Here is a 23,032-nt window from a genome sequence, read left to right on the forward strand (position 1 = left end):
GTTTAATTAGATACCAGATATTGGAAAAAGGTAAACTGGATTTTCATTTCACTTTCCTGAGGTAATATAGCATTTAAATGTTTCACCCAGTGACCACAGATGTAGTAAATAGTTATAACAACTCCTTCATCAAATGGAGCACTAAGGAACTTAAACAGAGGTATCATCCGTATCAGATTGTGATCAGCGTTAAGCACTGAAAAAAATATGTTGTTGGATTTACTTAATTCAATGGTGGACATTTGTTGCACACAGATGTTTTGCTTTGGCAGCAACTTAAACAATTGAGTTAAATTAACACAATTTATTCATGTTCAATAAACCTGTGCAATTTGTGTTGATAAAATGTGACTTAAACATGTTTTGATGAAGTAATTTGAGCTCTTGGAATATTTTAATCCTTCACAATTTTCTCACATTATCCCAACACCATTCAATAACTTTTACCCAATACTACTTGGTCACTTAAATACTACATGTTATCTTCAAATTACATTTTGCTATTATATTCTAGTATCAAATACACAATTTTCAAATGGAGGCCTTATAACAGATTGTATTGTCCTCTTCCAAGATGGTTGCTGGCATCCACCAGTAACCTTTCAAAACAACATGTCTAATTTCACTGCAGTAGGTAAAGAATGAAACTGACATTACTCCTCTACTGAATCTATATAAATCAACAGTTAAATAATGTCAGTTCTTCCGTGTTCTCTGGAATCAATCACAGCAAAGAAATTAGACTGTTTCTTTTGAAAAATGTTGGGAAAGAACAATACAAAACATTCTATTTAAGGCCTCTGACATCAAGATTCAGTTAAACAACAATTATAACTAAACAATTTGAGGTAATGTTAGTTTCCATTAACATTAAATTAGGTTACTGAATTGGCAAACACCTTCCTATTAACACTACCCATTTTACCCCAATAACTAAAGAAATTAGCACTTGCAGGTCAAAACCTTTATTCAAGAGACGCAAAAATAACATTGATACAGTGACTGTCAAAAATTACAGCACTGATCATACTGTGACATGTTGGTTCAAAACAGCACACTTAGAAATATTCAACGTTCTTTACTTCAACTGAATGAAACTGAAAATACCATTTCACACGACCCATATGGGATATTTAGACTGTATAACTGTTCACGCTACATCTCTTCACTAGTAAAAGAAAGAAAAAATACAAAGAGAAATTTAAAAATGCTGCCAAACAGACAAACAGAACTTGTACAGAGCAAAAGGAAAAACAAACAACAACAAAAAACGGCTCGTCCTCATGGCAGTTGCAGAGTATATAAGAATGAACCCTGCGATCCGTTCCTGGAATTGAGCTTCAAAAATGCAGCAGAACAAGTGTGAGATTTAAATGTCCTCTCACCTAGAGCTGGTCACCTCACATGCATAACAGTGAGCTTCATTGCAGGAGCAGTTTTGTCTTAGTTGTGAGCTTTTCTTGAGAGCTGAGTTGCATCCAACTCCATTACCACCCTTTGAATCACCTCAAAAGTGTAGCAGAGTTGTGATGGGTAACTCATGTTGAAGGAATAAAAAAGGTCCAAACAGCATGGCTACTGCAAAGGTCACGTTATCCAGATCTTGAAGAACAACATCAGAAAAGTCATTGCCTGGCGCATCTCTGGAGACAGATGTTCATTGTGGTTTTCTCAATCTGTGCAGTGGCCTCAGTCAAGTCCTGGTTAAACACAAAACATTTCTTTAAGATTCCTTTTTAAACTCATCTCTTTTGAATCTACCAGTTCTAATGTTAGAGTAATTTAAACCAATGCAAGCAACATAGTAAATAGCTATAGCCAAAGAGTGGCCTGCCATGCTGCCATTCATGGTCTAACAGAGTTTCTAAGAGAGGGTGAAAAACATAATAATTTCAAATGCTTTACATTAGTTTTTGTTAGAAAGACACCGGCCCATCAGAAATCCAGGTTATGTCACTCAGAAGATGTTAGAATTTAGACTTTCAGCCCCACAATTTGGTTAGCTGTTGGTCAGTTGGTCTTTTTTTTTTTTTTTTTTTCAAACAAAAGCTAATGTAAATACTGGTGGGATTTTCCGTTCATTAGAATGACAAATTTAAAGTTTTTTCACACTGATGTGACCCCTAATACAGGGGTGGGGGTGGGGCCTCAAGGGCCGGTGGCCGAGTTCACTACCAGGCCTCATGTGAACTTCAAATTATTAAAGAGCACTACTGGTCCTAACCAGTCCAATGAGGATCAAGTGGATAACTAAATGCATTTTTAAATGTTGCAAATCCACAATCTACTCATAAAACACTCACCATGAACTCCTGCACCAAGATGTTGCAATTGTCTTTCACACAGATGCGGAGCACTTTGATGAGGGACTCCGAGCATTAATGTCATCCTTGACTATTATAACAAAGAAAACAGAGATTTGTGAACTTTTCAGTAGCACAGAAGAAAATGATCCCAGACAAAAACTCTTGACTTTTTAAACCAGTCAACATGCAACACCAGCATCTACAAAGCAATATCAAAAGTTCCTGTTTGACATCAACTTTATGGATATATCGTTTCCAGAACATTTATTTTTTTTAAAATATAAATTTTTCTCAGTGGGCCAGTAAATGCATGACGAAAATTATGGCATCCTTTTAGTGGAATCATTACTCACAGGTAATAGTTGACTGTTTCAATGGATGTAGCATAAAAATCTTTTACTGACCTAATGCAATACATATACACTTTGTAGTTAAAGAATTTTAAAGTTCTTACTGTCATAATGGCAGCTACATCCTTTAGCTTTGTGCCCTGTTCCCCCGATCACTTTGCAAACACTTTCAGCAGACTGTCAGAGAGAAACTCAGCTCCGTCAGAAACCTTGACTGTAAAGGCATGGTTGGGATGCACTGGAATGCTGCATTTTATCTGAAATGACATAAAATTATTTTGAAATAACAGCAGGCACTGTGCTTGGTTAATCAGTAATGTTTTGTTGAATAAAAACTGTGTTTCCAGATCTTATGGGATTAAAAAAAAATCCAAAGATGTTTGTTTCTGATTTGCAACCCAACAACCCACAAGTTACAACCTCATTTCAGTTCAAGTGTGCATTAATGCGAGTCCAGTAATCACCTTTCTGGCAATACATACAGGTATAAGTTAAACCTATGGCAGATTTTGGATTTCTCAGTTGTATTAATAGGGTGAGTATGCATGCACCTAATAATTATAAAAAACCTATTATAATTAAGTTACAGAAACGAAAATAGAATATACTTTCTTACCATAACACCTTGAACCCACAATCCATCAGCTGACTCCTGGGCCCTGTGCTTCGTACGTCGCTTACTACATCCAAGATCAAATGAAACATCCAAGACCAAATCATCGCGCTAACTCTGAGCTCGCTATTCCGGTTCCCCGAACACACCTGTTGTTGACGATTAGTATAGCTGGATGAAGTAATGTGAGATCACTGGGTGGCCCAACAGGGGCTACGCATCGATAGTAGAAACATTGATCGGCAACCCTTTGATTGGTCGGCGAAAATGTCGAAGGAGCGCGCTCGGTATTTTTCGGCAGCAGAGCAAGAACTCTTGAGTGAGGGATTTCAGGAGTTTCAGAGTTTAATTAAAACGCAAGGGAACACTGCAAAGGCTGCAAAAGCAAGGAGAGAGGGCTGGCAGAAAGTTGCTGACAAATCAAACTCGTAAGTAATTCAATAATAACAATAATAATGGAGTGGATTTATATAGCGCTTTTCAAGGCACCCAAAGCACTTTACAATGCCACTATTCATTCACTCTCACATTCACACACTGGTGGAGGCAGCTACGGTTGTAGCCACAGCTGCCCTGGGGCAGACTGACAGAAGCCAGGCTGCCATATTGCGCCATCGGCCCCTCTGGCCAACACCAGTAGGCGGTAGGGTAGATTTATCATATCACACCATATTATCCAATATTATATTACATTATATTATATTATAATATGTTATATTATATCCCCTTTCACATTAGAGCCACAACAGGACCCACTAGAACATGGGAACAAGTAAAAGTGAAATATAAGAATATTCTACAGAATGGTAATATTTATCACTTATATTGCTTGTCGTCTCTTGGAAAGAGACCCTGGAATACTCTGTTTGTTTGTTCATAACAGCAACCAAGAAAAGGGCAGAGCAAAAAAAAAGACAGGTGGTGGTCCTGCACCCCCTCGTCAACAAGTTGGTTAAGTGAATAATACCCTCACGGGAAAATCGATATCTCTCTATGAGCACACTGTCGCGCTGAGCTAAAGGATCCTGTCTGTCCCGCAATATACGCTGAATTCTGAAAACTCTCCTTATCAATCTTGCACCTTCCGCAATGGGTTGCTCGCGTAAACGGACAGGATATGACTGCGACAGACTTCCCAAATCCACCTTCGCTTTTATAGCCGTGGTCTCTCATCTTGATTACACGAAGTAATTTACAATTACTACTCTGAAATATGAATTACATCTGTAATAATCACATACATGTAATAGAATGTTAATAGTACATTTCCCTTTTTTAGGGAATGACCTGTATGTATCTGTGTGAAATCAATAAAAGGATCAAGTGCTGCATTATCTTTAGTTACATTGATGTTATTTATTTATGGTGAAACAGTGGTGGAATATCGCTGTTGCTTTCGTATGAATGACGCGGACATACCTGCATGGCCGCGATCTAATCCTGTTTACATAAAGTAAACCTGCTCCCCAGCAGGTTTACGCTTACGGCTCTGTTGCTATGACAGCAAGTCCCGGATGGGCTTCGGGGAACCGAACGATCCAGGATCACGCGAAATCGTCAACAATCTCATCCAGCTAACTCACTTAGCGCGGTACGAAGAACAGGCCCCTGGTGAAATGCAGAATAGAGGTCGTCTCTCAATGTGCAGCAAAAAAAACAAAAACAAAAACAAAAGGACAGCAGGTGAGGGCATGAGGGGTAGGGATGTAAGCTAGCATAATGCCGCTGATGATATTAGCTAAAGCTGTTCAATGTCCAAAATCTCACTAACACCACGGTGCAGTAAATACACAATGTAACTGAAGAGTCAGTTGGCAAATCTATTCACACAGAAAACCAAATTATGTTATGAGTGCCTCGTAATTAGGTTTAATGTGATATTACGGCTCTTGTGCCAAAGACAAATTCAAATGAAAAAGCGCCAATTCTTTGACAACAGATAAAACAGCAAATAAGCTAACGGCTCTTTTTTAGCATGTTACATGGCGACACTCTAGACGTTTAACTACATTTGGCTGAAATATGGTAAATATTAATTCAAAAAATCAAGACATACCAAAAACGTAGAGTTGGCTGCTCGACTTGACTGAGATGGATGCCTTTTTTAAACCACGATCCAAAGCCCGCGAGATGAAATCACGCGTGGTTTCACGAGATTTAACGTTGCTATCTTATTGACTTACTTCACCTGAACATGATATGAACAATTTAATACACCCTTTCTGCATATCATGTAGTTTTTACACTATATAGTTACATTTAACTTTAAAACATGAGGCAATTGTGTTAAAGAGAGCATATAACCCCCGTGCTGGCCTCTCTGCACTGGCTGCCTGTGTCTTTTAGAGTTAATTTTAAAATTCTTATGTTTGTTTTTAAATGTCTACACAGTCTTGCCCCGCCTTACCTCTCTGAGCTTCTTCATCCCCACATACCCTGTCGGTCTCTCAGGTCAGCTGACCAGCTGCTCCTGGAGGTACCGAGATCCAGGAGGAAGCTCAGAGGGGACAGGGCCTTCTCTATTGTGGCTCCAAAATTATGGAATAATTTGCCCATGCATGTTAGAGAGGCCCCTTCACTGTCCACTTTTAAATCACGTCTTAAAACCCACTTTTATTCCTTGGCTTTTAACCTCAGTGAGACTTAGTTTCTTTTTTAATGCAGTAGTTATTTAATTAATGATTTCACTCTTCTTTTATTTGTTTTTTATTTATATCTCATGTAATTTTATTTTACAGTTCCAATGTACAGCACTTTGTGTCAGCTGTGGTTGTTTTAAAGTGCTTTATAAATAAAGTTGATGATGATGATGATGAAATACATGCAAGATGCTTACATAAATCCAAGAGATGGCCAGTCCCTTTTTTTCAGTGAGGGGTCTGGCCTTGACAACAGTCTGGTCAGTGAGCCACTCTGGAGAATTAATAAGCTGTTAAGAGTCTTGCTCAAGTCTCTTTCACTGTTATTAAAGAGTGAGGGACAAGTGCTCTTATCTTCCGTTCCCAAATTTATCTTGCTAGATCAAGGTCCAGCATGGAATTATCATGAGCTTGCTTGTAAACTTCTGGTAGCACAACAAATGTTAAGCAGTTAGGTCCATAAAGTTTTCGAGTAATGACCCAATGTTGAGAATTTTGCCTTCGTACACCAAAACAGTGGATTTTAAATCAAACAAGACCCTCAGTTTTAATTCCAAGGGTTTAGCATGAATTGTTTAGGAACACATAACTAATTTTTAAAAGCTCAAAGTTAATTGAACAAACAAACATCAAGATTTAAAGTTCAAGATTGTTTTTCATATTTGGATTAAAATCCTTTACAGTCAATGACTGCCTGAAGTCCGGACCATATGGACATCACCAAATGCTATGCTTACCGTCTTGAGATGCTCTGCCATGCATTTACTGCAGCCCCATTCAGTTACACCCTATTGTAAATCCTCGGTACTTACTTACATTAATGAAACCGTCTTATGATTGTTGACTTTGACAAATGCATGCGAATTTCCTAGAGGTTTTTCTGGGTTAGATATTGTAAATTTCACTTTAGTCCTCCTCCATGGTCTTCCAGGCCATTTGAGCTTGTTGCAAGTGCATTTCTCCTATTTTTAAAAAAATATATATTTCTGATATATTTATTTAGGTTTTAAGCCTAGTGATGGCCTTCTTCACCTACATTTCTTTGAACCTCATATCAATTCTGCCAGTGCAACAATAACTAAAATAAAAACTTCTTGGCAATCAATTATCCAATTATATTACATATTTATTGCCTGATTTAAAAGTCACTGTGGTAAAGTACGCAGACAAAATGACAAAAAATGTGTCACTGTCCAAAAACCTACGCACCGGACTGTACTTGAATGGATTTGAAAAAGACGGAAATTTGTTATCAGCATTTGTTTAGTATTTACTAAAATGGAGTTCACTGAATCACTAATTCAACCCTTTCAGTCTATGGTCTCATTTGTCACGTGCTTTTATGACTTATACTACAAACTGGACAAACCTCAAAGGATATAATTATGTTACAAAGAGTTTCCACCAGACTTGATCAACTATGGCTCCAACTCACCTGTGAATTTCATCACTGCGGTCTTGGTAGAAAGGTCTTTTGTCTGATAAGATGCAGTATTACTGAGGTGGAACTGAAGGTCAGGCAAAGGTCTCTTTGACACATAGAATGACAAGAAACTGTGATGAAAGAGAAGACATGCTCTACATGTTTTATTCGTCCCATTCATCCCATTTTCTTTCTGTTAAACTTAAATATTTCAATTTTAATAGTGCAGTTAGTTGTGGGTTAGTTAATAGTTTCACAATGTTTTTGATGCCCTTTAGATTAAATTAAATTAAATTAACTTTCCGTGGTAAATTAATTATATAAAATTACTAGATGGTGGTAGACATAGTAGTGGTAGACAAGCAGAAAAAGACAGCTGTAGTGATAGATGTAGCGATACCAAAATGGTTTAAGGATGGTTTAATGACTCAAATAAAAATCTTTTTTTCTTTTGTTTTGTATAACATTAACTTTAGATGTCAAAGGTCTTGTTTATTAGCAATGGGCAATAAAGGACAAAGGTATCACATATAATCAAGTATAGTGGAAGAGAGAAATTACAACTACTACACCGATGCAGTATCTTGGATGAATGATAAGATTAAACCTGCATTAGCTACATACAGATTTGGAGGAGTGCACATGTGCAATGGATCTGTAATAATAGTAAATGGCAGGAACAGTTTTAAAGTAAAAGAAATTTCAAATATATTCCTCTTGTATCAAATAGTGCAGACTTAAATGCTGCAGTTCTGCACTGAATATGGTTAGTGGTTAAGCTGTGACCAAGACTTTTGGCAAACAGATTCAGGATGAAGTGGCCATTAAACATTCAATAGAGCACTTTGAGTGCTCTAGTAGAGTAGAGAAGCACTCTATAAGCTTGAGTCCATTTACCATTTAACTATTCATTGTCACACAGTTAGGATATTACCTTGGAAAAAAAAACATGAGCTTTAAACAGCCACATCAGCAATCAGATAGATGATGAGATAAGAGGGTGTGTGATTTAAAAGGAGCGGCAGAGTTTGAAAAGGGCACTCCTTGTTGCAGAGTCCTCCAGCTCACCCTCACCGCCACCATGACTTTCAACGGCACCTGGAAAGTTACTCAAAATGAGAACTATGACAAATTCATGGAAAAAATGGGTGAGTGCTAGAGCTGTCTTGATAAGCTGCTTCTGAATCTTCATTTTTTCTTAAATAAAGAATACTGATGTATTAATGTCTAAATATAATCTTTGCACCAAACTGATAGTCATGCACATTTTTTTGTGACTGCATTATAAGTGATTAGCCTTTAGACGGGTAAAACTTCCTGACATTGCTCAATCTATTGTGACCTTATTGTGTCTATCCACAGGAGTTAACATGGTGAAGAGGAAGCTGGCTGCTCACGACAACCTCAAGATTACCATCACACAGGAGGGAGACAAGTTTAACGTCAAGGAGAGCAGCACTTTCCGCAACATCGAAATTGAATTTACCCTCGGAGTCACCTTTGAGTACGCCCTTGCAGATGGAACAGAACTATCAGTAAGTTAAAGTGGCTCCTAGTTTCACTCACTTTAGACTTTCAACTTTTGAGTCCCTGTTACTAAGTCAACAATCCATACATCAAGCCTTGACTTTGCCCTCTGTTCAATACCGCAACTATAAAAGTGTCAAACAGCCTAGTCAGCCTTTGGACTTCTGCACAATATCCCCTCCTTGCCTGTTCTCTATTTCATTAATTTCCTCATCGTTGGTTTCAACTCTCAGGGTGCGTGGACCTTGGAGGGAGACGTGTTGAAGGGAATTTTCAAGAGAAAGGACAACGGAAAAGACCTGACGACAACCAGAATTGTTCAAGGAGATGAACTCATACAGGCAAGGCAGAGTTCCTACAAACGTATAAAAATAGAGATTATACATTCAGAAATATAAATTTTCATCCCGGCATAAAAAAATGTGAAGTTAAATAACAACTGTATTTGATTAATCTTTCTTCAACAGAGCTACACCTACGAAGGTGTGGATGCAAAGAGGATTTTCAAGAGGAGTTAGACCAAATCCATCTAAAGAACCGAATTGAAATATTTTCAGGGTTACATACAGTTTTGTGCCAAGTCATCAACAACATGTAACTCATCATATTTTAATAGCTGTATTAATAAAGTCACAACTGCCTATTAATTTGTGTGCTTGTTTCCTCTGCTTTTCATCAAATAATATTCTGTGGAAGCTCATGCAAAGTTAAACACACACACACACAAACACACGGTCAAGTGGCTAATTTAGTAGTGATACAATAATTGAAACTTTATTCAACAATGAATAAAAATAAATATATATTATCTACAAAAATATAAAGTGTAGACAGGTTTCACATGTTTCTTTAAACTGACATGAAGCATTTACTGTAATGTCAATAAATCAACTCAGCAGACCAAATGCACAGGACCAAAACCAAGCAGACGGCAGGATTCAGGGAGGCATCCCGAGGCTACTTATCAGGCATCGTCATCTTATAACTTTTTATAACTGATAAGATCAGTGACATGATAAGATCATGCAGAAAGCTTTCTTTTGTTTTGTGGTTTTACAGCGTAATTAGGTTGCTCCACTGTACGGGTAGCCCGAAATAAAAGAAACAGATCGATGCAATGCCAACTGTGACTTTAAGTGACACAGGAGAAAACCAGTCTCATCAAGCAGGCCTCGAGAGCAAATTCAAACTTTAACTGAAGACTACAAACTGTGAATGCAAGACATAATCGTATTTGCACAATTGGATTAAGTACTGTTAGTTTAACAGAGGGAATAGTTTTTGAACTGCTGAGTTTGCTGCCTGCAGCTGTGATTGTTACATCGAAGCCTGAAGGAGCCACTAAGAACCCCAATCCAACCTATAAATAACATTTTCACATACAGGAGTGTCAAATACGTCACCGGTAGCATTGCCTGCTCCAAATTTAATCGCAACATCGTCTATTTCCCTTCATTCATCATTTTTATTCTCTAAATGTGGTTCACCAACAAAGAACAAAACAACAACAAAAAATGAATTCACTGAAAGTGTCAAGGCACTGTTGATACAACTGAAGACACAATGTTCAGAATGTAAAATTAAACTTGTGAGGAAAAGAGAAGAGTTTTTTAAGATGAAGGAAAAAAAAACAAACCCACAATCATTATGAAGAAAAAACACTTCACATGTGAATCAACGTTAAGGTAATCTGGTTATTATTCGTGGACTGAGCTTCAGTTTATCGGTAATTTAGTTATTTAGTTACTTTTTCCATTAAATATATAGGAAGTCTTAAAAATAGCAGGGATTTATAATTACTACAGCACAATCAAGTTGTTTAAAGGCAGTCTAGTGTATATCATCGTGTACTGTATCAGTGAGCGATAGACTGGACTGCCTGTGAAGTCCAAGTCTTGTTTTTCTTATATTTAAACAGTGTAAGTAAACCATGACAAATACAAGTAGAAACACCCAAAAAAACGAAATGACCAACACAAATTTCAAATGTCTGTCGGGTCAAACACGGCATACATACACAGCTAAATGTGTTCAGTAGGAGTAAATACCTGGACAAAGGTTGATGTGATAAAAATGTAAGGTGAAAAAAAATATGTGTATATGGCATGATGGTTATAAAGAGACTTGGCAATCTAGTGAGTTGAAAAAAATATATATATATTGAGATTTGAAAAATGTGCATATAAAAAAAAAAGGATCTAAAAACACCAAAACCTGCTCTTAAAGTAATTATTTTTTAAAGTGAATGCATAGTATGCCTCTGACAGTTTGTTTTCCAACACATTGTTTGCATTATACATTTAGATTCAAAAATGTAAGCATAACATAATATTATGTATTCTAGTGTGAGCAAGAGAACATTCAAGTGTTTAAAAGGTTACAAATTGCTATTTGATGACTTTGTTTTATTACAATTGAATAAAATCAAACAGAATGTTATGTTTGCTGGAGTCAGTCCAGGATTATCATGCTCATGCTCAGGCTGTACAAACAGCTAGTATGACTCTGTAAAGGCCACATGCAGGTTTCAGAATATTAGTCTTACTATGAACAAGGATACTTGTGTGTTATGTTAAGTAGTATGGTTAATAGTAGGGGTGCAACGATATTCGTATCGATATTGAACCGTTCGATACAGTGCTTTCGGTTCGGTACGCATATGTATCGAACAATACAACATTTGTAATTTATTTTATCAACTTTCCTTCCGACGATGCTGTCTGTGTTGAGCGCTCAGTGAATCTGCGTTCGACTACTCCGCCTAGGCTGCACTGTCGAGCGCAGATCCACTGAGCGCTCAACACAGACAGCATAGTCAGAAGGAAGAGCGCAGGGCAAGCTAGCAAGACACATGGACCTCCCCCACCCTCATTCAGATCTGGCGTTTGGAATTATTTTGGTTTTCATGTGACGTATGACCCTGAAGGTAAGCGAGTCATGGACTAAAGTAAAACAGTATGTTGGATGTGCCATGCAATGCTCAATTACATGGGTGGGAGCTAGTGTGTTAGCGCAGTTAGCTCGTTAACGTGTTGGCTGTCTAGCCCCACACACGGGGTGATCGGCGGTAGCTCGTTAACGGAGATTTGCCGTGTTGTGGCGTTAAGGTCATTTCAACGAGATTAACCTGAAAGCACTAGTGGGAACACAACGAATATGACTGCACATTTACACCGACATCATCCTAGTGCAAAGACCAAAACAACAAGCATGCTACTAACTTTAGCCGAGTCATTTAGACAGCTGTTAGCACATGATTCTCCTTATGCTGCTGAGAATATAGCCCAGAAGAAGCGGATAGTATAGCTTTTATTTTGGAAAGAGACATTTCTCTGTAATAAACTCTCTTTTCCAAAGATGAGTGATTCCTCAATCAGATACAGGGCTCGCAATATCGCTAGCCCGACGTCCTGGAGCTAGCGATTTTTTTCAGTCGGGCTACCAAAATCTATCTCTGCCCTGCCCGTCGGGCTATTGTAGGAAGGAAAAATATATGTCAATGCTTTTGCATTCTTTCAGAAATGTAGCTGGGTAATTATGTCATTGGCATCTGTGAGCCACTGTCAATATGTGACATATTGAAATCGCGTTTGAATTTGCGCTTGTTTTTTTGCTTTCACTTTGCAATCGTGCGAACTGTGTATAGAGAGCGACAGCACTGATCTGTGAGTGATGATAATTTGCGCACCAATTCCTCTGACATCGTCTTATTAATCGTTAGCTTACTATGCAAACATGACAAGTGAAATCTCCCACAGCAAGCTTAAACATGTGAGAGGTTGATTGCGCAGAGAATCGCTGAGCTTATGTGAGTGCATGTGTAAAAGCAGGAGGATATATATTTCATTTCTTCTGAGCCAAATAAGACAGGTCAGGGTGAAGAAGTGACAGCCAAAGAAAAGCTTACCACAAAACGGAGAAGTTATGACAAATCAGACTATAAGGCAAAAAGAAAGTGCAGCTTTATGGTTTCATGGACAAAATAATTTCTGTGGCTGCAATATGACGAACTATATAACCAGGGCTGCACATAAGTGGTCCGCAGGTGCGCATTCGCTGTCAAAATAAAAAACACGCACAAGGGTTAGGGTTAAATTTAAAAACTGTACTTTTGAGTTAAAATATAAATTTATAATTTTAATAAATGACAAATTAAAAAGGCATGAACATTTTTTTTGTATCGAAAAAATATCGAACCGTGACACCAAAGTATCGAACCAAACCGAACCGTGAATTTTGTGTATCGTTGCACCCCTAGTTAATAGTTATGTCAGTTATATCAATTACATTGGCATTATTATGAAAATACCTGGAAATACAGACCTGCATTTAAATCTGCCTACTTTAAGAGGAAGACTGGGGAAAAATGGTTTTGACATCACTGGGAATTACAAAAAAAAGGTTACAAGAATCAGCACTGAAGACAAGAAAACACAAAAAGGTTGCACGACTGTGTATGGCGGTTACTAAATAGCCTGAAGGCTGCCCTGTGACATTGCCAATAAAACCAACCAATAAAACAAGTTATACTTTTTTTTCTCAAGGATGACATAAAATTGACCTTTACTGGGGGTGGTTTTCTCAAGTAAATGAACAATCGATCATCTTTTCCAGTACACTTTTTTTCTTTTTTTTACATCAAAAGACTGACTGGTATGGGGCAGCCCACAGTCATTCATTAACAGAATAATGTTGTAAAATAACTGATAACTGATAACACTTAGAACACCTCAGTAAATAAATAAGAGTCACTGTTACGGTGTCTGTCCTCTGGTGACCTAAAGCCTCCAAAATGTGCATAAAACTCGTAAGGTGCTCAGAAATCATGAATACTTTTCCGATCTTACTCCTTTGACAGGGGTAATTAGATTAACTGCCTTTAACCTGCTATCGATGAGGCCAACCTTTGATGTTATTATGTTGTGTAGAATGACATCATAATCAGATAATGTATCTTTAGCATATCTTTTCATGATAGCATGCTCTTATTTGTGATCACACTCAATTCTTTTACCATACAGACCACAGCACATCATCTGTGATTCACCTTAATCTCTTTTGCCTTACCCTAAATATATTTGTATAGTTTAATTTCTGCAGCACTAGTGCACAAATAAAATATGTGCACTAAAATACAAATATTTTAAAACAGACATACGGTGATAAAAAAGAACGATCTAACCCTAAAAAAACTTCTTAGTGCAAACTGAAAACAGGGTTTTGTTGAAACGAAATCTTCGTGCAGCAACGCTACAAAACAAATGAAGATACACGTGAACGTTGATAATCCGTCAAGTCATACACAACAGCATTTAGAAATAGGTTTTATTTATGTGACAGGCTTGCATAAATAAGTTCGTCTCGGTTTGGAGGTGCCGTGGCTTCCTGACATATTTCCATTCTGTAAACTCTTTGGCATCCAGTTAATACTGCCCATCCATGTAAACAAAACTTACCAAGTTACACTCATAAAAAACCACGTTCATCCAGTCCTTTGGCTGTCACTGGGTTCCATTTTGCAGTGGGTTTATTGCTATTATGGCCTGTGAAGGAAAAAAAAAAGAGTTTCCTTTAAAAAAAAACCTTGTTTTTACAACAGTCACGTGTCACTGACACAGCAACAAAGAAAACAATACGATATTGTCATTTTGTCCTTTCCAGTAACTTACTGGTTTTGTTTGGAGGCTTACTTGTTTCCGGTCTGGCTTTTGGCACATCTTGTGAATGTGTATCACTGTTATCTCTCCGCTCACTTGCAACCGTTGTCCGTGGCACCGTGGCAGAGAGGACAAGAGGCCTCTGGTTGTGGTACTTGAGACGGTATGTTTCCGTCATGCAGTTATCCACATTGAAGTATGTTGTCAGAGAAACCTCTTGAGCAGGCACTGCCTGTTCCATCCTGCATCCAGCTGCTCTTTCCTCGCTTTCACACGATGATGGGGTACTCCTTTCTGGGTCAGACCCTGACTTGGAGCTTGCATCTGAGAAGGTTCGGAGGCCCGACATGTCGGGCTTTCTGTGAGGACTGACGTAAGATGTAGACGAAAGACGAGGACTTGATGGAAAAGGTTCTTGGAGCATCCTGGGACGAAACACTGGGTGGCCTGTTTCCCCTTGGTGAGGAGTCCGTTGGCTGGGTCGAAGGTGAGGCAACCCTGTTGTACCAAGCTGACGCTGGCTGTTCAGTTGAAGAGGTTCTGCCGTCACATTGCTGGGAGGGTGGTATGGCAGGCTTATATGGGGACACTGAGAATCAGAGGCTGTGGCCTCGCTGTTACTGGAGAGGTAAGTGCTTTCTCTATCCTCTGGCTCAGAGAGAGCAAGATCATCAGAGCTGTTCCATTCTGAGCTGCTGGTTTTTGTAATGTGCCTCAGGTTTGTACTTTCTCCAGTGTGCCCTCTACAGTTTGTCATCTCCTGCTGCTCACTCTGCCTGCTGTCCGAGCCAGACGAGATCCTCTCAGAAGACCCTGCTTTTCTGGAGGTACTAGACGTGTACTTTGATTTCCGTCTACAGAAAAAGAGGAAATTAATTAAGATGTAAAAACTTAAAATTCATGTATATTGTCTTAAAGCATTTTGCTATATATTATTGCTATATTACATTTCAGTGTAATAACTTGGATTTATGCAAAACAACACATTTTGGGGTGCAAACTGAAGCAGCGCAAGTTTCCGACAACTTTTCAAACATCCAAGATCTACAACTTGCTGGCTGGCCTAATCACCGTAATCCAAACTACTCTGACATGTCACATGTATTTTTTTAAAGATATATTATACAACTGTACTTTTTCTCAGGTATCACTGATTTTCAATGAATGAAATGTCCAGAAATGTTCAGGAAGGAAGCTCAGCATCTGGTCTGGTTTGCTTTTTTTGTCAGCTGAAGTTTGGGGAGGAGAAACTAAAGTTTCCATGACAGCAGTGCCACAAAAATCTCTTCTAGTAGTTATGCACACATCTATTTTTGATGTGGAGGGCATTGATTGTAGGAACATAACAAGTTTCCAGAGGTAAACTGAGTTTTAGAATCACAGTGTTGACTTTCTGGCTCCATCCTTTAGGTCTCCTCTTCCATTTCATTTAGCTCTCTGTCTGTGTTCTCAGTTTATACTAATTATGCGATTTGTTAATTTATCCAATATGACCCATTACACACTATAACCACAGTGCAAGTCATCCCTATATATACAGGTGGATTAAGTCCATCAACTTGAACTATTTTTTAAAAACTAAAGCCATTTTTATGTAATTCAAGAGAAACAACAAGAAACAACCTCGAACATGGACTGCTCTTTTGATGTGAATGTGAAACTTGATCATGGTTCTTTCCCTGAGGTTTGGGTTGATGTTTGCCTATAAAACAAAACAAAACAAAAAAACAGGATCAAAACAAAGCAGTAAACTGAATAAAACAGGAAACATCCAAAAAAGATAAATCCATCTTTTTATAAGGTTTATTATTACTATTATTACACAAGAAGAGCAAAACAAATAGTAAGACATGGAAAATCACAGGCTAATCAAAAGTCTAAACTAAGAAGGCAGCTGGGAGAAAATCATCTGTCTGACATCAAGGCTGTTGCCCTCTCAGGACACAAGGTGGCAGCAGCAGCAAGTTAATCTCACAAGACTTTCACACAGCTGGATGAATCAGTCAGCAAGCTCCCTCCATGCACCAGCGCAGCAAGAGGCAGTGTGGTGCTGAATTCCTTCCCTTTAAAAATAGATGTGTTATTTTTTTCTTCGCTGTTGCCCTGGAGAGGTCCATGCAAGGATAAAAGCTCTAGCTGTTGGTTGGAAACACTGGCTCTGAATGCACATAGCCTTGATTAAGTATTGAGTGCAGCACACTCCTAAGTACAGCATGCAACAGAAAGATATTTATGACAATGCCGGCAGCCACGTCCAGCTGTGCTATCTGAACAAGCTTTGTGGGATTATCATCAGATTAATGCCTGTGCAGGACTGACTGGGTGAAGAGGTTAAATAAGCCAGTCCAAACTCAACATAGCCTATACAAGACAGGTTGAAGAAGATAGAACTTTATTAATCCCTCGGGTGGGTTCCTCTGGGAAATTCGGTTAAAGAAAGAAAGAAAGAAAAAAAGATGAACTTTTGAAAGATCTAATCTAAGTTTCTTTTTTCCTTGTAAATCTTTTCATGTAAGTATTGCAAATATTTTAAAACATATAACTGAGACCAAAGTCCTGTTTCAAACGTCACATTATATTACTTTAATTTTTTTTTTTTTTACATGTTATCCTTTTTTTGCTTCTTTTATGGCAAAATCTACATTTAAAACATCCACATCGTGTTTTTAAAGCAGATATGACTTTGTTTGTGGAGGGATCATTACATCCACCCACAACGTATGTTTCCATGCATACCTGTTATATAAAGTGGACTTGTTACATAGAATAAGGCTGTTACATACAAGTACATGCATGTTAACATTTTACCAAAAACTGAAAATTACTAATAGCAGGTTACAATTACGCACTGCGCTGTGGTTACTTCACACACTACATTTATTACCAGCTAATTATTTTACTGTGCCACAAAAACCTCAGGAAGCCTATAAAATCGTGGAACTTACCATTGTGTGGAGGTGAGGACATTATACTAGATTTTGCATCGCCTCCTTTTTGATGCTGCTGGCTGAAAATAAAAGACAGCAACTGAGTGTGTTTCCAAGTTTAATACAGAGCCAGCATAAAAAAAACCCTGAAGCATCAAACTTTTACTCTTTTTCTGGCAATAAATACTGCACATCAATCCAGATAATACCAGTAGTATGGCAGCACCAAAGACATATTCAAGGTCTACTGAGACTCTAATGACTAGAATTGACTTTAGATGGAATTGACTGTATAACAGTTGTTTTGAATCTTGTCTAGTTGACCCAATATATTGTCGAGCCTGTAAAAACGTATGATTGCTTTTAATTCTTACATTACATTCAAACTTTCATGTAGTTCTCTAGCTATACCATATATTGTTCAACAAAATGACAAAAATGTGCATAAAAAGGCTGAAAACAGTAGTAGTCCATGGTACTCTTTCATTTAAAGTATTTTTATTTTCAAAAGACATCTAAGATAAATAACCAACCACTGAAAATATCTATCGTTATTACCAAGTTAAAACTGATTATTAATTGCTACATTCCTTCAGACCATTACAAAAATAATGCTTTGATGAGTACCATCATCAATAACATTCATGATATTTCAAGGATACCTTTGTAATATGATAGTGACTAAATGCAGTACTCAATAGGCTGTAAAAAAATGCAGTTTTTATTAAATAATTATTATTCCTAAAGGTGCTTATTATATTATGAATCCTCCCTAAAATGTACCTGTGTGTATCGGTACTCTCTGTTTATAAACCATACTCACTGACAAAGACTTACAAACTGCAAATTGAACAATTATGGAGAAATTTTATTAAATTTTTCATAATATTAATTTACAAAAAACAGATGATTTCCTACCTTAAATACCTTTTACTCAATATAATTACATACTTAAATACAAGTATTTTAATAGTTTGCTTTTACTTGCATGAGGCACGTTCATATTTTAATATCTCCGTGTACAGACTGCAAATTTAGAGAGCATTTACACATGCATTTCTTTTTAAACTTTAAAGTCCTTTTTAACCATTCAATTTTGGGTTGAATGTGACCTTTAAACAATCAATATTCATGTCAAATAAAGTCATTAACTGATGGGTGATTTGGAGCCTTGGTGAACACAAACAAATTTAGGACCAAATTCTCACAGTGTGACTGCTTCTCCACACACACACAAAACAACCAATCAAAACATACTGAGTAATGAAAAGTGCCATCTGAACAAGATTTAGACTGAAAACCACTCAAATATGGCTTTCAGTGATTAATAATTCCTTGTTAAATATACAGCCAAAACTGTTTTATAGCTTCCAGGTCTGCTTATGTATTGTAGATATATGTGCATTTCTGTGTCTGCTGCTGGCGTCCTCCACACACTCACCCTTTAAAGTGTACATGGGAATAGAGTATTAAAATAAACCTCCCTTTTTTAGCTTCTGGGAAACTTTTATAAATATAAAATGTCAGAGAACAAAAAAATAATGGAAAAATATCCTGTGTCCTATCAAAGGTTTTTAAGGTGTTTTGTCCACAACACAAAACGTGACCAGTGGATAAGTGGAAAAAATTAGCAAGTGGCAGAATATATCCAGCTCTCTTAAAATAACCATAGTCGCAAAAGGAAAACAAGAGTGCGCGTGACTATGAAACTAAAATGTGCAGAGCAGCATTTTTAAAACACATAAGCTAAAAAGATGGACAACACAAGTTTGTTTGTTTTTTTCTGTTTACATTGTAACGCAAATAGAAATGCTAGTTATTGTCATTGACAAGAACTTGACATATTCTCAACATGTTTATTAATGAAGGTTTTTATCCATAGTGTATTAATGCCATGGTAACGAGCTGAATCAAGAAGAAATTGTCTTCTTAGATTCACACATAGTACACATTTCACAGTGCAGGATGAGTCATAAACCTCTTTTGGTTTTCCAGGAAAAGATAGGCCTTAAAATACATTTTGAACATATACAAAACTATTTTTTGTCATTGTTAACACAGGCTTATTGGTGCTTTTAGAAAAAGATATCTGAAAATGTGATTTCTGGGCCAAAGTGTTCTGGGTCATCAAAATGTCCTTTTGTCACATGTACTATTTTAATGAGAAAATTCATAACAAAAGATTCACTTAAATCTTACTCTATTTCTAGAGATCTTATGATGTTGCCTATTAAATAAACTATTTATGAACACAGCATGCTGGCGATTTGCCGCAGGTAAAATTAAAATGACAGTATCTGTCATAGTCATCAGCTGAGTCTTACCTTTGCAGCGGTACCTCCGCTGTTGATCTCTGGTCTTTAACAGCAAAGCCATCGACCCCAGGAGAATCAGGATTGGTGGAGCCACTGCTGAGTCTATCACTGCTCTCATAGCCAGACTCTGTCCTTTGAATGGTCCAGGTATCACTACGTAGAAGAGTCTTTGGGCCCCCCTTTAGTTTGCTGCCCCTCTGGTAATTTGCTCGGCTTTCTGACTCTACAGAGCTGTGGCTCTCAGTCTCAAGCCGCTGCTCGTCCTCATAAATTGTCATTAAACATTTCTGTTTCCGATCCTCTCTGGTTCGGACATATTCCCGCTCGCGATCTCGGTTTTGTTCTGGGTGCACCCTCTCGTGTGATGGAGGCTTACTACACCGCGGGCTGTCATGTTGCTGCTGATGCCGCTGCTCTAGTTCATTCAATACCGTGTCCACATTTAACACCTCCCGAATAGGTCTCCAAGTACACTTAGACTTATTGCGACTTCCTCCACTCCCACCTTTTTCCCATTGGTCATGGGTGCCATCCTGGTCATTGTGACCTGGGAAATTATTAGTTTTCCGACTATGTCCACCACTCTGTGCACTAAAGGACTGTCCATGTGGCTCCTGAGATCCTCTGCTTGAATGGTTTGACGGCTTCTCATTACGTGGATAGCTTTTTGATTTTTCCACAGGAGGCCCTGGACCATTCTCTGGTGGAGATGAAGGTCTTGCATGCGTCATATCTAAGAACAGTGAACACAGATTATTTGCAGAATATCGCATGTAGAGCCCATGCAGTCTGCAAATTTGTCTTTCTCCTCCCAGATTTACACTGCTACCCTTATAACTAGAGAACATGTGCTATATGCACACAGCCCTCTACCTTTGTTTTGTGATGGTTCAGTTCTTCGATGACCTCTGTCTTTTTTTGATGTTTCACCTGGCCTCTGCAAATTCTCCATGAAAGTTTCCTGAAATTTGTTAGGACTGCCAAGAGGATGTTTTACTGTTGGGGAAAATAAATTAATCAAATGACAGGACTGTGGTTTCTCTACAACACAGAAATTATACTGTTTTTGACAAAGCATTTGGAATATTTCTGGCTCTCGAACAACTAAATGAGTGCTAAATATTTACTTTGAGCCATAAACTACCTTTAGCAGGGTTAGTTCCCATGGCCCAAATTTAAGAAAAGAAAGAAAGAAAGAAATAACAAGTAAAATGAAAAACTCTAAAGATTTGTATATATTTTAACTCAAGACTACAGTCTATACAAAAGACATTATTGTGCTTTTGACCAACATTATGTATGACGTAACCACAACTCTCCAGCATCACAAATATTTTGGCAAAGAGACAATAAGAGCACACACTCAAATGTGCATTCTAACTTTGAGTAATGTACTCTATCTTTTTATTTCTGCCAGGACGCTGGGGATGTAGCCAGTGGCCAGTGACTACAGATGTTTCTCATTTGACATCATGGTCACATTGATCGAACGTCCATATTGGTTGTAAAACAACCACCGACAGCGGGAGAAAAGTGTAAATCCCGGAACTGGTTAGCAAGTGGTTTCTGGATTTTGTCGGCTATTACTAGGTGAAACTGGTCGCAAGAGAGTGCTGCTTGTCAGTGGTTTGATTGTTACCAAATGGCTACAGTCGCCTGTGGAAAATGTCTGCATTGTCTGCAAGCACTCACAATCTACTAATCTACTGCAGTCTACATGTTCCAGAAGATGCAACATTGATTTTGAAAGCAAATGTTTCAATACAGCTCGAAGAGTAGCCGGGGAACATCTGCCGGTGTGTCAGTGTGCTCAATGCAAACTATGGGTAACCAAAGCAATCTTAAAGAGGTTTTTGCCAATTACTCAGGAAATACACATGGCTGCTAGGACCAGTTTTTAGGCCTGCATGATTTAGCCCTCTGGGCTATTCACTTAATCTATGATCGTCATCATGACTGTCACATGTCCAAAGTGGGCAGACAAGTCAACATGACGTAGTTAGCAGTCATGAATCTCACAAAACCTCAATATCATTTTTTGATCCATAAGATGTGAAATCCTGTGCAAACACTTATTCAACAGCAATTGGAAACTTTGTCTGGTTAAGCAAAAACTGGTTGCCTTGTGGTCTTGTTACACCCTGAATCTCATGATAAGACAGCAGTGTTAATCTGTTTGCAAAATTAGTGGCTGTAAATTCATCCATGGGCTATGATTTACTCTTAGAGTGACTCCTTTTGCATTTTTTCCTGTGCCATATACTTATAAGAATTAGTTATGAATCAAGTAAACGGTATTGCATGAGAAAATGTTAGAAGGGCTACTTTCATTATTAAATCATAGTCCATATAAAGTACACAGTAGATGCACCATTCTGCCGTTGCTTCTTGCCAACGGGGAAAGAGACAAAACAAGGAACATATGCTGCATCATTAACTTTGGTAAAATACACAATTGCTGCCATGGCTGCCCACCCTGTGGTGTTTCTTTGCCTTTTGTAGCAAACGGGTCACTGTGAGAAACAGTGCTGATGTGAACTGTGAACATCTGGCTTTTTAATGAGCATGATCACCTTCCACTGTCTTTTACTTTTGTAACTCAGCTCTTCTCTTAGTTACTTTGCTTTTTGCAGCACTGTCTCTTTCTTTGTATGTGTACTGCGCTTTAAGCAGAGGTTTCATTTTTACTTTTTAAAAAGTAAAAACGGAGAAGCTGCATTCAGCTTTTATGCTCCTTATATCTGGAACAAACTCCCAGAAAGCCTCAGATCAGCTGAAACACTCAGTTTATTTAAATCCAGGTTGAAGACTCACCTATTCTCAGCTGCATTTGAATAAAGCACCAAATCCACACTTTTAAGCTTAAACTTCAAAACTTACATTTTAACTACTGATTTTATCTATTGCTCTGATTTTATCTGTTTTGATTTTACATACTGTTTTGTTTGTTTGTTTGTTTGTTATTTAGTTTGTTTGTTTGTTTGCTTGCTTGTTTTAATCAATTTTAAATCATGCTTTTTATTTGTTTTTGTTTCTAATGTCTCTGTAAAGCACTTTGAACCACCTTGTTGTTGAATAGTGCTATACAAATAAACTTGCCTTGCCTTGCCTTTTATTATAAGATCTACATTAAAACATAATACAATTATTACACTACAAATATTTATATGGCAGTGAAGGAAATATTGTGAGGATTATCTGAAACATGAGGTGAAATATTGCATAATGCTGTGTGTATGCAAAGCTGGATGTTACAAAAGTGGTGAGTAAGAGCA

The 23,032-nt window shown here is 37.8% G+C and overlaps 2 protein-coding genes across 8 annotated transcripts in view; one reads left to right on the plus strand and one right to left on the minus strand.

Moving 5' to 3' along the window:
* Nucleotides 1-684: 684 nt before the first annotated feature.
* The window catches only part of usp53b (ubiquitin specific peptidase 53b), a 36,201-nt gene continuing 13,853 nt past the window's right edge, over nucleotides 685-23,032 (minus strand). Inside the window, exons 12-20 of one of the 7 annotated variants that reach the window (XM_086295656.1) lie at nucleotides 20,631-20,753; nucleotides 19,767-20,490; nucleotides 17,461-17,522; nucleotides 16,139-16,217; nucleotides 14,549-15,369; nucleotides 14,315-14,401; nucleotides 2,761-2,913; nucleotides 2,304-2,389; nucleotides 685-1,700 (exon numbers count right to left, since the gene is read on the minus strand). In XM_086295656.1, the coding sequence (XP_086151782.1) occupies nucleotides 14,325-14,401; nucleotides 14,549-15,369; nucleotides 16,139-16,217; nucleotides 17,461-17,522; nucleotides 19,767-20,490; nucleotides 20,631-20,753 (1,886 nt within the window). In that variant the 3' untranslated portion in view covers nucleotides 685-1,700; nucleotides 2,304-2,389; nucleotides 2,761-2,913; nucleotides 14,315-14,324. Of the gene's footprint in view, nucleotides 1,701-2,303; nucleotides 2,390-2,760; nucleotides 2,914-3,556; nucleotides 5,458-6,105; nucleotides 14,402-14,527; nucleotides 15,370-16,138; nucleotides 16,218-17,460; nucleotides 17,523-19,766; nucleotides 20,491-20,630; nucleotides 20,754-23,032 lie in introns of those variants that run through there. The other 6 variants (XM_086295653.1, XM_086295652.1, XM_086295655.1 and 3 more) reach the window with 6 other exon arrangements.
* Nucleotides 8,331-9,505, plus strand: fabp2 (fatty acid binding protein 2, intestinal). Its single transcript, XM_086295659.1, has 4 exons — nucleotides 8,331-8,479; nucleotides 8,694-8,866; nucleotides 9,092-9,199; nucleotides 9,326-9,505. The coding sequence occupies exons 1-4, from the start codon at nucleotides 8,413-8,415 to the stop codon at nucleotides 9,374-9,376; spliced, it is 399 nt and encodes a 132-aa protein (XP_086151785.1). The 5' UTR covers nucleotides 8,331-8,412; the 3' UTR covers nucleotides 9,377-9,505.

Source organism: Aulonocara sp. 'chitande type north' Nkhata Bay, linkage group LG6 (assembly GCF_057382095.1).
Source record: "Aulonocara sp. 'chitande type north' Nkhata Bay isolate Kocher_YH1m ecotype deep benthic linkage group LG6, A_spYH_male_GT1.1, whole genome shotgun sequence".
NCBI classification, from domain to species: domain Eukaryota; kingdom Metazoa; phylum Chordata; class Actinopteri; order Cichliformes; family Cichlidae; genus Aulonocara; species Aulonocara sp. 'chitande type north' Nkhata Bay.

What these genes read in the sequence shown, in the direction of transcription:
- fabp2 (XM_086295659.1), top strand. Translation starts at nt 8,413, where the DNA reads ATGACTTTCAACGGCACCTGGAAAGTTACTCAAAATGAGAACTATGAC. An exon ending in CAAATTCATGGAAAAAATGG is followed by an intron (nt 8,480 to 8,693) that starts GTGAGTGCTAGA and finishes GTCTATCCACAG; the next exon opens with GAGTTAACATGGTGAAGAGG. An exon ending in CAGATGGAACAGAACTATCA is followed by an intron (nt 8,867 to 9,091) that starts GTAAGTTAAAGT and finishes TTCAACTCTCAG; the next exon opens with GGTGCGTGGACCTTGGAGGG.